At 38.8% G+C, this 17,421-nt stretch overlaps 2 protein-coding genes across 3 annotated transcripts in view; both read right to left on the reverse strand.

Annotated features, from left to right (window-relative positions):
* MRPS6 (mitochondrial ribosomal protein S6) overlaps window positions 1-17,421 on the reverse strand; it is a 66,124-nt gene that overhangs the window by 30,567 nt on the left and 18,136 nt on the right. The window lies entirely within an intron of this gene.
* The window catches only part of SLC5A3 (solute carrier family 5 member 3), a 34,572-nt gene continuing 18,634 nt past the window's right edge, over window positions 1,484-17,421 (reverse strand). For both annotated transcript variants that reach the window (XM_082723218.1, XM_082723217.1), the window contains exon 2: window positions 1,484-13,116. In XM_082723218.1, the coding sequence (XP_082579344.1) occupies window positions 10,622-12,778 (2,157 nt within the window). In that variant the 5' untranslated portion in view covers window positions 12,779-13,116 and the 3' untranslated portion in view covers window positions 1,484-10,621. The remainder of the gene's footprint in view (window positions 13,117-17,421) is intronic.

Here is a 17,421-nt window from a genome sequence, read left to right on the forward strand (position 1 = left end):
GATATTTATTGACATGCAAAAACTTCAATTCTAAGGACTTATAGAATTGAAAAAAAAATGAGTTAATGTGTCAATATTACTTGATTTCTTGCAGTTGGAAAAGGGAGATAAATAGAATGGGGGTAAGCTAAAAAAAATCCTCTAGTGCTCATTTGGAACTGGGAGGTATCAGTATGAATTTCCCACCTCGATATACCGAAAAGAGCCAGGAAGAATGACCATGTTTATGCCTGTAAGAATGAGCACACCCAGACCTTGGTTTCTAAATCCCATTCTCTACTAAATGCCTGATCCTGATGGGGGCAAGGAAAGCACAAGGTAACCATGAAAACACCTGTTTGGGGCAAGAAGTAAGTGTGTGTGATGGAAATGTGTCATGAGGACACAGAAACTGGCCTGCAGAGAGTCACAGGCTACATCTGGAGACATCTGAACAAAATAATGACAGTAATGTATTATAATCCAGTAAACAGGTTCATACTGATAAATAAATGGGGAAAGAGGGAAACTCTTCATTTTAGTATAGCATAACCAAACAAAAACAAAAAAAAATTAACTGTTTTGCATCATCCTAGTGATAACTTCGCTCAGGCAAGAACTACATCTGGATGCTGAAATCAGGGGTTCAAGCTCGATGAGGAATAAGTTATTTACATAATCTCCAATTATCTCCCCACAAATTACTTACTGGCAAAAGGAAAATCAGTAACTTGACAGTAGAGAAACCTGGCAGACACCATCTTAATCAAGTGTCAGGGTTAGTGTCAATAATAATGGGATAATACATCACACACCTCCCGCTGTGAAGTTCTGAGGGCATAGTACTGCTTATGCCGTATACCTGCCAAAAATGCACAGAGTGAATCTCATCATAAGGAAACATCAGATCGGGTGGGGGCGTTCTCAAAATGGGCTCTAAACTTCAGTAATGTCAATACCATGAAAGAAAAAAAAAAAAACAAAACTGAGGAACTGTGCCTAATTGAAGGGGAGAGACAGAAAAGCTTCTAAACTTTAAAAAAAAATGTTATGAAAGGACATTATTGGAATAGCAACACTTGAATCAAGACTTCCGATTAAAATATTGTATCACTGTTACTTTCCAGATTTTGATAATTATATTGTGATTTTATGAGTGACTTGTCTGTCTCTATCTTAAATATACTTTAAGTACTTAAGGGGTAGAGGGGAACTGTGTCTGCAACTTAACACTCAAATGGTTCAGAAAAGTGTGTATGATTAAGAGAGAATGACAAAGCGAATGTGGCAAAATGTGAACTACCGGCGAATCTGGATGAAAAGGATTCTGGAATTCTTCATACTATGCCCCATAGTTTTCATGTAATCTGAAATTACTTCCAAACAGAAGCAGTAAGAGAAAAAAGAAAAGGCAGTGAAGGACCACCTCTTCAACTCCAGCACAGAACCCTGTACATTTTTGAGGGCAGACGTGTTCACACTGAAAATACTCAAGTCACAGAAATGTAAATTTTTCATTTTATTCAAAGTTGGTACAGAAGTGCTAATAACATTTCCATAAAATAATTACTATACTTCAGTTACAGGACAAGATACCACAGAAAGGAATATACTTTGCAAGAAATGTAGGTTCATCCGAAGTTTCCAAATACTTTTGAAGGCTAATGCAGCAGCTGGCAAAATAACACACAGTACACAAAGAACAGTGTATTTTACAGAGTCAGTAATGAAAACTGACAGCTCCTTAGCAGATTTGCTTCATTATTTTTCCATTTTTTTCAACAATAACACTTTTTAAAAAACACATTAAACCAAGATCATATATGTCTACAATTTAAAAAATCAGTTGTATACAGTAGGTTAGAATAATAGTCAAGTTAGAATTGTCATGTATGGTTAACAATCCTAAATCTACAATTTCAATTGTATTCCTTTCGATACGGAAATAACCTGGTTAATACCAAATTCTACTTTCTGCTTGCAACTAAAACATTGTACAATGTGAAGATGGACCCTATCAATAAAACCTTAAAAACAAAACAAAACAAAAAAACCTGTGGACAATAAAGGGTACACTGGAAATCAGTTTACAATTCCAAAAACTCACCAATAACTCAACAGCTTCATTTATAATCACATTTGGTCTACAATGCATAATTGACGAAATGATACATGTACACGATACACACCCCCAGTGCACAGACTGGTCTCTAACAGAAAATATGAACAAAGCATAATAGGGAGGACACTGGGAAAAACAATTTTCAACGAAGACATCTTTTCAAAATGCAATACTTACATATCAAAAGTACTAGATAAAAGCAGCAGTACTCTGCTGACGTTTGGCTTAAAAATAAAGGAATGAAGCGATTTCACAGGATATTAGAAAAGGAATTGGTTTTCTTCTTGAAGAAGACTACTAACTTTTGCACAGCAACTATTTTTGATATCCACCTTATCAAAAAAAAAAAAAAAAAAAAAAAAAGCACTGAGAAGCATAACGTAGTTCATATGTGATTGCCAACATAGGTCTGGGCAACAGAAAATGGGATGTCCAAGCAAAGAATGGGTAGATCCCCACTGTTATCTCTGAACTCTGTTGGCAATCTATAAACCAAAGCAGTATTGGTGGGGAAAAGCAGGGAACAGATTCCATATCATCATCTGACACTAATGTAATATGTCATTATTAACAAAAATAAAGCTTTTGCATTTTAACAACGCCACAGAAAAGTCCATGAGCAAAAGACCTGTTGATCTGTTTTTGCCACTCAAAAGTTAGAGATCTCAAAGTGAAATTAGAAAATTCTAATTATACATATTTACACTGCTAGGACGACTTTCACCTAGACTAATTAAAGCAACTTTCCATGGAATTATAAATGAAAGATATTCTGCCAAAGGGATCTTCAAAAGCAGGAAGTTCTTACAAAGGATTTTAAATTTAAAAACAATACTTAAAGGTACAGACACATACTATATAGGACTAACAGGTTGTTAACTGCTTTGCCTTATCACACATTGCTAAGCCAAAGACCTTCCTCAAACCTTTCTCCTTTTTTCCTGCATTTCTGGCACTCCTCTGCCCTCATTCCCCCCAAACCTGAGGTTTTACATTCTAAAATACTGAGGGAACACACCTGTCTTTTGCTAGAGGAGCAATCTCTCCCGAAAGGTGTTCCGGTTAACCCTTCTAAAACATGTGACATTAGTCTACACCAGCTTTAATCTTCAGCCATGTATTACCAAAGGTGACTAACTCTTTCCTTAAGAAGATAAATACACAAAATAGAGGAGAGTGGGAACAAACATAGTCACTTCTCTCCCATTCACAGAGAGTCACAGCTTTTGACCTATGGGCAAAATCCAAGACAAAGACTATTTATTCATTCTTGATAAACTGGGACTATTCAGGTAAAGAAAGCAAGGGGTAAGACCAAGGCAATACGGAGTGCGAGAAAACACATTTTCTTCTGCACGCACATTCTGATTTCACCTAATCTAACCATGAAGCAGGGAATGGGACAGGTACAAGAATCCTTTGGACTCTCATAACCGCTGTGACAAGCAAAGTAGCTCCTTTGGCAGATGTGTGTCAGATTTAGGTTGATGCTAGGAACACTCGGATCGAATTCTGCTCTATTGAAATGAAGTGCAGTAAAGCACATGAAAAAATAAAGATACATTCACCTCTTACAAACCTACACAACAATTAAAGACAAGTAGTATTTGCCCTGTTAAAATGTGAAATTTCTCCATGTTTTCAGGGAACTACTCATAGCAGGTAAAATCTAAAGATTTAAGATAAAATAATAATAACACCAATGGCTCTACAGCTTAAAGCAAAAGTTGGTCAAACTCTTCACCCACCAAAAGCCTAGAAGTCTGTCCCTGTTTTAGTTCCAGATTATAAGAAAGAACCCATAGACCCCATCTTTGCTAGTAACCCCGAAATACAATTGCAACATTCTTGATATCTGTTTTTTCTCCCTCTACCAAAGTAGCACAAACTTACTCAGATTATTATATTTTAAATCACTTATCATTTACGACCACAACTCAGGATACCTCATTGTCTAGGGCTTTCAATACTGTGGTCCTCCACAACTCCCGAGACAAACACCTGGTGGGCTGTACAACTGGCACTTGCGGGATACTGAGAAATACTGTTAGTCTTGTGCTTTCTGCATGTGGAGATACACACCTGCATGAACATGATTTGTGCTTTCTATGGACTTTTACTTTAAGCTTTCACCTACCATGGAATGTGAAACTGCTGTCACATGTATGTTCTCAGATATGCCTATCAAACCTACACTGGAAAAACAATAGTTAAAATATATTCAGAGAATTAATAAGTAACCTTATAGTTTCAATTAAGGATATAAAACAAATATAGATGAATAAATAACATTTAAACTGTAACAGGAATTAGAGCTACCTGGTTTCCTTGAACCTAAACAAAGGCTGCATATAAAGTATGTAAATATAAATGTATTTTTCTGTATTTCCTCAACTAGTTGTAACAAAATTTAAAAAGAGGAATTGTAACAAATAAGTATATTCTATCAAGAAAGGGAAATGTGTAAACTAGCAGAGTCAATATTGGCAACCAGAAGGCACTAAACAAAACACTAAATTTCAGAAGCTGATTATATTACGAAATACCCTATATATTGGCCTTCGCCAGCTTGGGATTTCAATAAGAGCAATGAGCTTAATTTCAGTTTCCAACTATTATAACCAAAAAATGAGTTATTAAGGAACATTCATTCCACTTACAGAAGTCTAAGCTACAATGATATATTGAAAAATTATCCAGACTAGTTTATCCAAAGGCAATTTTTTTAAAAAAGTAAACGTTCCTTCCTCCAGCAGTACAAGGTGAATTTACCAAGATAAAGATAAGTCTCCAATAAGGTCGTGATTATCTACTGTCGATTTGTGCTGTTGCGGAAATCACTGAAATAATGGATTTTCCTTATTGACAGAGTTCACAGACTGTAAACTATCTTAAACTTGGGACAGGGGTCGGAGAGGATGGAGTGGCTTCATTATCATGGGCAACAACTGTGATACAGTGCTTTTCTGAGAGCAAAGCCACTGCTCCTACACTAGGAAAAATCTGAGACCACTGTGCTTTTGTCCTGACTTACTCTTCATTTGCTTATGTATTCTAGCATCCCTCTCTTCAAACATAGTGTGAATCCAGGTTAACCAAACCACACTGGAAAGTCATTACATAAAGTAAGGTTATTGGTTTAAAATCAAAAGCTTCAGATTATGGTCCTCCCCTAAAAAGTAAAGTATATGAAATAAGTAACAATGCAGACATATCAAACCTTTTTTATTTCTGAGTAAGACAATATATCCATGGTTAAGGCTGTTAGTTACTGGAACAACTCAAAACAAAAAAACTAAATCCAATCTGTTATAAAGGATCTGAGATGGAAAACAGAAACATAAATTATATCAATTTTCACAACATTCCTTTAAAGGTGAATCAGTAGTTTAAAGCCTTATTCCCAGCACTGGAAAGAAGTTTAAATAAACACATTTATAGGACTCCGTGAATAACGGTGTGGGTCTCAGCGCTGCCAAAGCCTGTAAGTAGTTTGTATCTTAGCTAAATTCAATTCTAAGAGTAAAAGAAGTTGAATACCTAGTCTTCCAACAGAGGGTAAAGTTTGATAAAAAGCATTCCAATTAAGAGAAATGACTTAATGGAGGAAAAGGGGTCTGCAGCCCTGAGTTAAGCCAACCAAGTCTAACCAAGTGTAGTAATCAAAGCTTCTTATATAATCCAGCTTCCTACCTAACGAGCACAAAAGGGCTTCTCTATACGCCAACTGAGTAGTTCCAATTTTTTACCCTTAAGCACTGCGAGAACAAGGCTTTCTGGCCATCGAGACAAACTCCACTCCTCTCTGTATTGAAATACCACCCTTTCAAAGGGACTGGTATGAATTTTAACTATTGCTGCCTCCCTCATTTTTGAAGAAAGGAATTTTCAGAATACAATAATGATGCATTACCAGGGCTGTTAGGATTAGTGAACACTAGTGAACATGAGTCTGAGAAAATCATTCTTGAGAATTTAACAGTTTAAGCTAATAGAAATTTAGTATATTTAAACACAACTATAGTTAATGAATCATTATTTGGATCCAAGTCTTCAAAACTGGGGCAAAGCAGCACTTTTGCACATCATCGCAATAAGCCTGAACGTGAATTAAGCTGAGAAAAGATCAAAATAGGAATCTGAGTAGTGTTAAAAGAAAGAACAGATGAAGAATCACAGCAAGGTGAGGAAGACAAACGGGGGAAAGACCAGTCTCTCGAAATGGTAGGTGGGTACACCACGAAGAGGAATCTACCCTATTTGTGGTCTGCTCAAGCTAAGGTCAACATCAAGATGTCTTAATGCAACTCAACACTTCGTTAATGAGAAATCTTACGAATACGAGCCTAAAAGCATTTTTTCTACTAAAGTGTCACTATCAAGTATCGGTCCTTTCAATTTCAAATATGTTTTAAAAACTCCTATATCACAATAGTTAACATCAAACCAGGGTTTAAAGGCTGGATCTTGTTACTGGTATCCTAATCTACATGGGGAAAGGTTTAAACTAGCCAAGATGCTTCAAGTTCTAGAATTCACTGAATAGAATTCTATGCCTGCACATTTTAAGTTCATGTTTGTCCTTTGCCTAACTTGTTAAGTTTGTATCACCCAGGTATTTTTCAGCACCTCATTTAATAGGATTGTTTTTTGGTTTTTTACTTCTTCGGAAAACTCTGTCCTGAAAAGTCTCTGTGGTCACATAACGTAACAGGAATGGTCTACACATATCTCTCAACCCAATACAGGGGAATGGCAGTGAGGCGGTCACTACTCCATACCCATATGGTCCCTTCTAACCATCACACCGCAGATGAAAACGACACAGCAGAGAAAAAACCGTAAGGAGAGTAAGTAAGCCAAATACTGCCCAGTGGGAACACTGACGGGCCTAACCTTTTAACAGCCAATGATATCGCCAGTCTGGAGGATGGTAAAGAATGAGAATAACCCATAGGCTGCACTAAATGATATTTGAAGAGGAAGGGGAAGATCCACGCACCTTGTAAGTACAGGGAAGAAAAAGCAATGGGCTGAGGAATGGAGACACTGAGACGAGACTTTTCAGTACCCCCACTCCCAATCGGCCTCGGGTTAAAGAACTGAATGACAGCCTCCCAATCAATTCTTAAAATGTGAAGTTTCCCATGTAGGTCCCTGCGAATTACCTGACATGCTAAGAACTATAGCCCTGGCCAGGCTCTTTGTGCAAAAAGACAACGGGTGCTCTGAGCCAAGTGAAGAGGAAGCCTTGCGAGAGGAGATCTGCGGAATGTAGGTCACAGGACACAGGACTGCCCTACTGCTTGCTGCCTCCCTAACCTAAAGAGAAGAGTGATTACCTCACCAGGAAAAGAATGGCCCTGGAAAAAGACTGACCCAGCTATTTCCAAACCCACTTACTACCTTGGGGCAAAGAACATAATATTTTTGGACCCAATAATTCTTCTGCATGCCAGAGTACTAAGCTCTGCTCATCAAATCTCAAGACTGAGACTGCATGAAAGGACAAAACTCTAAGGAATGGGGATACTACTAAGAGCAGATCAGAGAGTATTTTTTCTCTACCTTTGAAGACCAATGTCCTCACTTCATTTTGACTCTGAGGTAACTATTTTAGTCAATTTCATGCTTATTCAATTCTGAACCTTAGCTTGAGCCAGTATAAAAATATATACATATTAATGTCTACAGATGAAATGTCATCATTTAGGACCCATTTAGTGTAAAGTATGAACATTTTGCTAGCTTAACACAGACCAGGTATCACTCCATGAACAATCATTCTAAAGAAACAAACTGAACAATGGTCCCTGAATGAAGCTGCAACCAGCAATTCACATACTTATTCAAGCACATTATCTACTACTGGAGAGCAATAATAAGGGCAAGCTTCAGGGACTTCAGTCTCAACAGAATGATGTTTATACTGCCAAGAATAAACATCCTAATGGATATGCTAATAGTCATTCCTTATTTACAGACATTAGTACTCTAAACTTGACCTACTGCTATATATACACAAACAGACACAAGATGATGTATTTCATGTATCGTACTAAGACAGCAGCAAAGAGAAGGTTGGGGGGGGGGGGTCCTAATACTTCAAACTATTTGGGCTCAACATTAAATAAAGGGGGCGGGGAGACTCACATAAACACCACCTAGTAATTTATGCTCTAAGAAGGGATAAGAAGGCTGCCCAGCCAGTGTGTCAATCCTCTTTGCTGAGTTACACAGCAATATGTTCAAAGTCAAAGAAAATTTTAATTCCTGCGACTTAATACCAATTTAAAAAATCTAAGGTCCTATTATTTTCCCAAATACCAAAGTGTTGTCTCAAAGGGAAAAATAGTTCCTCTGAGAAGAGGACAAACCAGGAGTCCAGCTTTGGCTACATGGTTTTTCTGTTCTTCCCAATAGACTTTTCGTAATCTTGGACATGTCAGAGCCACAGCCTCCTCCATACAAGAAAAGGATGGTCCCTATTTATTTGGCCCCCAGCTTATAAACTGTAAGAATGAAATTGAGGAAAAAAAAAAAAAAACTCTACAAGGCACTCTAAGCTCTCAGAAATCATGCTATTCATACATGAATTATTTTTTCATCTACAGACTCAGTCCATCAGAAAGCCTCCTGGAGACGGGAAGACATTATGCTACCTGATAAATTTCTAAAATCAACTTTGGACTAAACAAGTCCATCATAATGAAACTCGTTTATAGAATACAAAAAATTTAAAGTCATTAGGACTGAGTTTTGATTCAAAATCTACAAAAGTATCTAAAAAAGTAATACTTTTCTCTAAAGAATACGAGCTTAATAAAATCATGCAATTTAAAAAGTATCAGATTACAGGAAAGTCAAAGAAAGTAGATACACAATTGGTTTCCTTCATATGTCATGGAGGAAAAAGGACCATGTTGAGAGCACAGACACAGAATTTCGTAATCTGTAGAGCTTTTCTCTAACATCTTTTGTATCCTGTCCTCAAAGAAGGGGAATCAGCCTGTGAAAAAGATTCCCATCCATGAAGGCTGCAAGGGAGTGCCATGCCACGTGAAGACAGAGGGTCCTATAAGTACACAGGTCATAGCATATCCTCCACAAGACATAATACTACATCCAGAAGTTCTTATTCGTGACACCTCTTTAACATGCTATCCACGCTACAGAAAGACTACACTGACAATCTACCAATGGCAAAGCATGCACTCAGTTTTCTGTTACTGATGCCAAGTTTGCACTGGAACCTCCTCATGCTCTAAGTCAAGGTAACTTTTTAAAAATGTTGAGGCTGTGTACAGATGGCAAGTCTTTCAAAGAAAAAAAAAAAAAAGTAAATTAGGGGGGGGAAAAAAAAACTTATCAAGGATACAATATGATCTCAGAATTATATTTTCCCTCCAAAAGCTCAGCTTCACTATTTCATGATCCAATCAAGCAGGGCAACCCAGCACAAACACAGTGACAGTTTTCTTCAAATTTCTAGACATATCTTCCAACTGAATCCACTTGGGAAAGTGTGTGGCTAAGAAAAAACGTTACCAAATGACAAGAACAAAGAACAAAGCTGGAGAAGTAGGGGAGTATGAATAGTCAGTCGCCTGTTGAGCGTAAGTTGCTCAAACACTGCTTGAGGACTGCTAATTCCCAAACTATATAAACATCTTTAACTCGGTCCATAAATTTGGGGATCATCAGCAATGTTTACTTCATTTTCTCCCCTTATCATCTGACAATACAATCATGACATATCTTTTTATCAAGACAGAGTTGGTGGTCATTTGAGTACGGTTCACTTAAACTTCGGTCGAAGTAGAAAAAGAAAAAAAAAAAAAACAGGAACTAGAACAAACTTTTTACCAACATTCCAAATGCTGGTGGTACAAAAACAGCTACAGGCAAACATTCTTCCTCCTTTCTTCTGGCAATCAAAATCCACAGGCTCCTGCTAGCAAAATGAACCTGGCAAACAAACTAACCTGTCCTGATACAAGGACCCCCCCCCCCAAGCACATCAGTTAGGTTTTCAGTACACAACTGATTACACAATGTCCACGAATTAGTTTTAAATGGTAGTAGGGATTACAGAGACAGAGAAAAAACTCTGAAATGAGCAAGTCTACTTCAGGATAAGAAGGCCTACCAAGATTTGGCAGTGCAGAAAGTATACCTTATTCATAATAACCTTAGCATCTATTCTGCTCTACGTGTTCTAGGAGAATAATTGGTCTCTCCTTACTTTGGTATGGAAAATTTTAAACCACATTTGCACAATTCAGTCTGTCAAACACGTTTCACTTCATTTAGGTTGAAAATTTACTTTCATCCATCTCTGGGAAAATAAAGTCTTGCAAATAGATGATTTTCTGCTAAGTAAAATTTGGCTAAAACCTATAGCGTAAACAATGCCTGAGAGATGCAACAGTTACATAAGTTTTGTTTTTGTTTTGTTTTTTTGTTTTTCCAAAGACCAGTATTTTCTTAAGTTAGTGTCTCATCATATCCTTAAAAAGTTCATAAGGAGAAATAAACAAACATGAAAATTCCAAGTGAACACACAGCAAAAAGTCCGATATTTAGTATTAGTTTAACTTGTGGAGGCTCTTCCAACATTTGTAAACAAACAGCCTCCTCCTCCATCAGGTCTCTGAGACTCCTCTTGCTGAGGCTCTTACTTTTAAAGCCACAGAACCAATCTATGAACTTCCAGTACCGGCCTGCATCCTCCGTCTCCTTCTTTCTCTCTTTCTCACCCATAAGAGCTGCTTGCCCATTGGAATAAGCATCTACTGGTGTTTCTGCCTCTGAATGTCCTAACGAAGCCACTGGATTGCCCTCTTCTCTGCAGGTCACTAAGAGATTAACATCTTCCGGCTGAAGGCCCTTGATGCTGTCTTCGGATTTCCCATTGGGAATGATGTGGTTGACGGCCTCACTGTTCTCCCTGCACCTCAGAATGCTCTTCTCTTGCATTTTGTACGGCTCATCTTTTGGGGAGCAGCTTTCCTTCACCACCAAGCTCTTCTTAGACCAAAAGGTGGTGGTACGAATCTGTTCCTTTGTGGGCGGTGGTGTGAGGAGGCTAACAATGACAGTAATGAGTCCTGTGACCCAGAACAGTGCGGTGGCCACGTACATGTAATGGATGTCTTTGATGAAGCCTGGCCTGTTATCAGGTTGGTCACATTCGGGGGCACGGTACGCAAAGGCCAGTGTCAAACGGACCGCTCCAAGAACAAAGCCAGCCATTCCACCATAGAAAGCCCCTTGCTCATTGCAGCGCTTCCAGAAAATTGCCAGAAGGAACAGGGCCGCAACTGGGGGTGTCAGGTAGTCTGCCACCTCCTGAATGTAAAGGTACATCTGGCCTCCTTGCATCTCCACGATGATTGGCACCCACGCGATGCTGATCACCACCATAAAAGCCACAAATATCCTCCCCACAATCATTAGTTCCCGGGAGCTCGCACTCCTGCGGATGAGTTTGTACACATCGAGGGTGAATATGGTACTGGCACTGTTAAAGATAGAGTCCAAGTCGCTCATCAGAGCTGCAATCATCACCGCCATCATTAAGCCACGGAGTCCCACGGGAACCAGCTTCATCACCAGGCGTGGGTAAGCAATGTTAGAGCACCCAGCTCTACTTCCACACACTTGCATGCAGTGCTCTGGGTTGATGCAAGCTATATCATCGGCAAACAGTATTCTGGATATCATTCCTGGGACAACTATGATAAACATGGGCAGAAGCTTCAGGAAGCCAGCCATAAGCGTAGAGCCTTTGGCATGAGCAATGTTTTTAGCCGCTAAGACTCTCTGCACGATGACTTGGTCAGCGCACCAGTACCACACGGAAGCCGGGGTCTGCCCAAGCACGAATCCAGGCCAGGGAACGTCTTCATCTGTCGGATTCCGTAACATTTTCAGTGCGTCTTTCTTAGGGTGGACATTACAAGAATTTGTGTTGGAAAGGTTGTATGTCAACAAGATGGAAGTAACATTGGGTGAGGCCAACATGTACCTTCTCTTAACTTCCTCAAACCCGCCAATCTCCATCATGCTAATAATCATAAGCGTGAGCGCCCCAACGATCATAAGCAGAGCCTGTAGCGTGTCTGTGTAGATCACTGCAACAAGGCCTCCGGTGACAGTCAGCAAAGCAGTCATGCCAATGAGCAGGATGACAGACACATAGAGGTTCCAACCCAAAGACTCCTGGATAAAGAGGGCACCCGAATACAGATCCACTGAGAGCTTGGTGAAGATATAGAGAATCAGAGACAAGGCTGCAAAATAGACCTGAATCCTATGGCCACCAAATCGCTTGGACAAGTATTCAGGCATGGTGTATACCCCTGACCGGATGTAAATCGGGATGAAAACCCATCCCAGAAGTTGCAAAAGCAGTAAGGCATTGAACTCCCATGCGCCCACTGCAAATCCGCTTGCAGCTCCAGATCCTGCCAGCCCAATGAAGTGCTCACTGCCAATATTGCTCACAAACAGAGAGGCACCAATCGCTACCCAGGTCATAGAGCGCCCCGCCAGGAAGTATCCACTCACGGTGCTTCTATTAGATTTCCACATGGCAAAAAAACCAATGCACATGACCAGGATAAAATACAGGGCCACTATGGCAATGTCTGCTGTCTCCAGTACAGCCCTCATTTTGGTACCTTTGTGAATCAAAGTGTCCAATAACAGAAGTGTCCAGCTTTTTATTTACTCATTAGTAACCCCAGCCAAGTCTGTAAACCATACGTGAACTGGACTACACAGAGCAACACAGCAGGTCAAAGTCTTTGTCCTTTGGTTTGCTGTCTTGATGGTGGTGGTTGTGATAAACTTTGAAGGAGACAGTTTAAATTTTCCTCCGCTTCTTAATTGGGATTGAGAACTTAGCTCGTACTCTTAATCCACTCTCCACAAGACCATCAGCATTTACTCAGGTGCTGGAGGAGAAATTCTGAGTTGCAGCTAAGTTAGTGAAGCCTACTGTACCAACCCTGCAAGGCAGCAAAGACAAAAGACAAAGATTGAATTAGAGGAGGGTCTCACCAAGTGATGAGGAAACTTTCAGTCTAGCAAAAACGGCGCAATAAGACATTCTTTATAAAAAGAAAAAAAAATTGTAATATACTTCAGTTCCACAGGAAAGAGCAATCTAAACTAGCACATCGAGTACTTAAAGTCATGAGAATACTTATCGTTTTGAACTAAGAACAAAAATGCATTGACCTCATAACTAAGTGACCTAACTTCTCTAGCAACTAAGAACTGGCTACCATGACACTGCCCTTTCTTTCTTGCTGTGGTCGGCGGCTCAGATTGGAACAGACACCAAAATCTTAAAGCACCTTAAGGGAAAAGGGTGGGGAAAAAAAACACTAATTATTCAAAAGGGCACCATAATGGATATTCAAATGCTATGAATCTGAATAATGCACTTTATAGCCGGTTGCGGTCCTGGATGGAATGGGCTCAGTTCAGTGTTATCGCCTACCCCCAAACACAAAATCAAGTATCACTTAGTCTATGCAAATTTATTAATATAAAATTTTCCTCAATTCCGACTACAAATGTGTATGTGGTAGTTATCATACAGTAACATAGAAACTGAAATGACTCCTGCCCTAAAGGAAAACAAAACATGCCACAGACAAAAAACAAAACAAAAACAAAAACAAAAAACTAGGAAATTCTAGTTTTATAAAACCCTAAAATGTTTTTATTTCTTCTAGCTAGAGGAAGACCTCAGAAGATTTTTGAAAAATGTTCAAGGTAATTCCCTTCCCTTCCTTCTCATCAGGCAATAATTCCAAGAGAATCTCTGAGAGGATAAAGGCACAATGACACAAAGTTTGATTTTGTTGCACAGTTCTTCCTTTGAGTCATGCTTTCTTATTAAAGGGTCTAGAAAGCAAGGACAGTAAGGAGGAGGAGAACAAAATTTCTGAAAGACCGAAAAATAATGTATTGTATCTTCCAAACCTGAATGAAACAAACATTTATCAACCATGAGATAAGTTATCTTTAATTAGGTCAGTCAGACATTTTTCAGTCCTGGATTAAGGGGAAAAAAACCATTCTGCAAAACAGACATTTAAATCCATCTAAAATCAAGTTTGTGAATCTGATGGTTTTTCTCCTGAAAAAGAGACAAATTCTAAATCTACAAAGTTAATTATAATTGTTGCTGACAGATCAATACGAAGAACATCTTGTTATTCATCCTAATGCCTGCCACACATCGACTTCGAATGTGAGTTTTACTTCTGTGATAAAGCTACCTCAAAGTGAAATGTTTTTCTATACCTGACAAAGTAGATGCTTTTCAATGAATCTACATATTTTCCTTTAAAAATCAGAACCAAGCTTAAGACCTATTAATGATACTAAAGCCACTGCTTTCCAAAACTGTTCAAAATAGACCACGGTATTAAAAAAAACTTAAAACACACACCTCTCACTGACCAGGAAAGGAGCTGGAAAGAATGGCTAAAGATAAACGTTCTACTGAATTAGGTTATTAGGTCTAATTCATAATGCTGCCTAGATGGAAATGTCTTAAACCCATCTTTAGGCCTTTTTTAAGCATACAGCCCTATAATAATTATACTAAGAAAACGGATTACTATCCTTCCTCCTGAGAACCTGGGTCAATAATGACTGACATGAATAAAACCCCCACACATAAAAGCATCAAATATACTAACAGTTGGGATTTGTATCACTTCAGACTTGCCAAATCTTGAAAGCTGGTCATATTTCTGTGACCACTTTCCTCATGCCAAAAACTTTCTAAAGAAACACATGGACATTTTCTAGGATCATCTCAATTTTTAATAAAATGTAATCAGATGACTAATAAACATTAACTACTTAAACGTGTCTTTAATGGTTCAGTATAAGCGGCAGGTCCTTGATTACAAAGAAAACAGCGATGGCAGTCGTGAAATCCTGCCTTGGACAAAGCTCCCTGAAATTCATCGTCGAAGCCACTTGTTCCAACTCACACAGAGAAGCCCAACTCCCCGAGAGGAGAGCCCTTTCAGGTGCTGCTTTTCTCCGCGGCAGCAGCTCACCGACCCTGTCTGTGTTTCCCTCAAGAAGGGGCAGCAAAACCCTCTGTGTTTCTCCTGGAAGGGGAGGAGGGGAAGGGCCCCACTGCAGCAGCCCCCACCAGTGGCTTGTGTGTTCAGAGAACCAAGTGCTTAGAAACCGAGCAAGCACCTTCTTCCTCCACCACTGGTAAGCACTGCTAACATCAGGAACATTGTTCTTGTCAAATACGATCTATGCAAGTCAAATCTCTTAGCCATATTCTATCCCGTCACAAACCAAATCCACACTGGTCTAACCCCTAACTTCTCTAGAACAGCAGGTAAGATAGAGAGAAAAAGACATTGTGCCCTCACTCCCTGGACTAGCAGGCAGTGGCCAAACACAAGCTCAAGGCTGACTTTTCTCAATTCCGTCTGCCTATGCTTCCTCTGACCGTTCGGAAGCCATTGCTGGCAGTCCCCATCTTACTGGATACCATACCAGTCTGTGGGCAGGTTTAAGATTTTCCAATTTAAACAAAAAACATCCAGAGACCAGCACCTGGTAAAGACTGGAAAAAGAAAAACAAAACCAAAAATAGGTCAATTTAGTTTAGAGAAAGAGAGACTATATTACAATGCAGCTAAATTTCACATTCTAGTCATAAACAGATTGTCACAGCCTCCAACTTTACTTTGTTAGGAAATAAAGTATGCATTCCTTAAAAACGGTTCCAAATAAAATATACAATGTGAGTTCTGCATAATTTTTTCTTTCCTTTAAATAAGTATTTCCAGAACAAAAATACAATGAACACTAACCAGAAGTCCTTTATTTTCAGGAAAAACATACATGGAAAAATTTTTTCATCAGCTAAAATGAAACTTTTTAATTTATGTTTTTACATTACTAGGACTAAGCTGCTACACAAGTCAGGTAAATCCTGTTAAGGGAGAAATATGAGACAAGTAATAAAATAGGTACAGGAATGATAAAATATACGGGTTGGTTCCCTGGTAGTACATTTTTAAGAAAACAAGTATTTCCATAATAAAAGTATTATGTGTGGAATATATAAAGTGGTCCCCTAGTGGTGATGGACAGTATAATCAATTTTTTTGCCAAATCAAAAAACACAAGGGCATTCACTGTGAAACAGAGCAGAAGTCCCCCCTGCCACCAAAAGGAGAGGGCTTTCTTCTCAGAGAGCATTCTCTTGACAGTTTTGCACAAAATTAGAATAAAATTTTGGTACTGTTTCATGTAGCTGGATAAATTAAATTACAACTGAAGAATTAATCTGAATAGAAAAGTATACCTAAGAATTTGCTGTGTTTGAACTAGAAAGAGGGAAATAGGTAACACCAAATTAAATCAGCTATTAACCCCCTTTAGGTAATATAATCAAAATATAATTAGTTATAATAACCAAATCCAACATCTCTTTTCTATTATCTAGGGTGACCATATAATTTATCTTCCAAACTAGGAAATTATTCTGGGACAATCTGTAAAATCCAGGACATATATGGTCACTCCAGAAAGTCACCGTCATAAAAACCCAACCGAGAACAAGAAACACAATCCGTAAAGCCATCAGTCTTCCAAGTCACAACAAATTCAGTGAGGCAAGGAGACTAACAAAGGGCAGAAAAGTGACATGAAAAGTAACCAAACAATAATCTTTTTGGCTTTGGAGTCACTTTAAAAACCACATACTCCACGGACAATCTGAACGGTAGGCTTGCCAGGTCTTGCTTCTATTCTGATCCAGTGAAAAATGCTCACTGTACCAGCTAGTAATAATTAAAGAATCGTGAAACATGCAGACACCTGAGAAAACGCACATGTATGGATGGCATGATCAAGAAAGCAGACAAGCTCTGAAGGGCCAGAACCCAAGCTGTTACTTCCTAAATGCAGGATCTAAGCAAGTAACAATCTACGAGCCCCCACTGTCTCATCTGTAAAATGAAATCATCATCTGGCTACTACTGGCTTAGTAAGGAACAAATGACATACAAAAAACACCTAAAATTGTCCAGGGCAACAAGCAGGTACTCAACAAATGCTGCTTTACCTTCTACAACTTGTACAGACTAAAAGTTATAATACCAGCTCCTTTAAAATTAATTTGTCAACTATATGCCAGACATATTAGGTTCCTTACCAAAGTTATTTATAGATAAAGTATTAAATATTCAAATACTTTTAAAGAGGCTCTCAACCACCTCAGGAACAATTAGCTCCTACTGACGTCACTTCGA

The sequence above is a fragment of the Mustela nivalis genome (genome assembly GCF_964662115.1).
Source record: "Mustela nivalis genome assembly, chromosome: 1".
NCBI lineage: Eukaryota > Metazoa > Chordata > Mammalia > Carnivora > Mustelidae > Mustela > Mustela nivalis.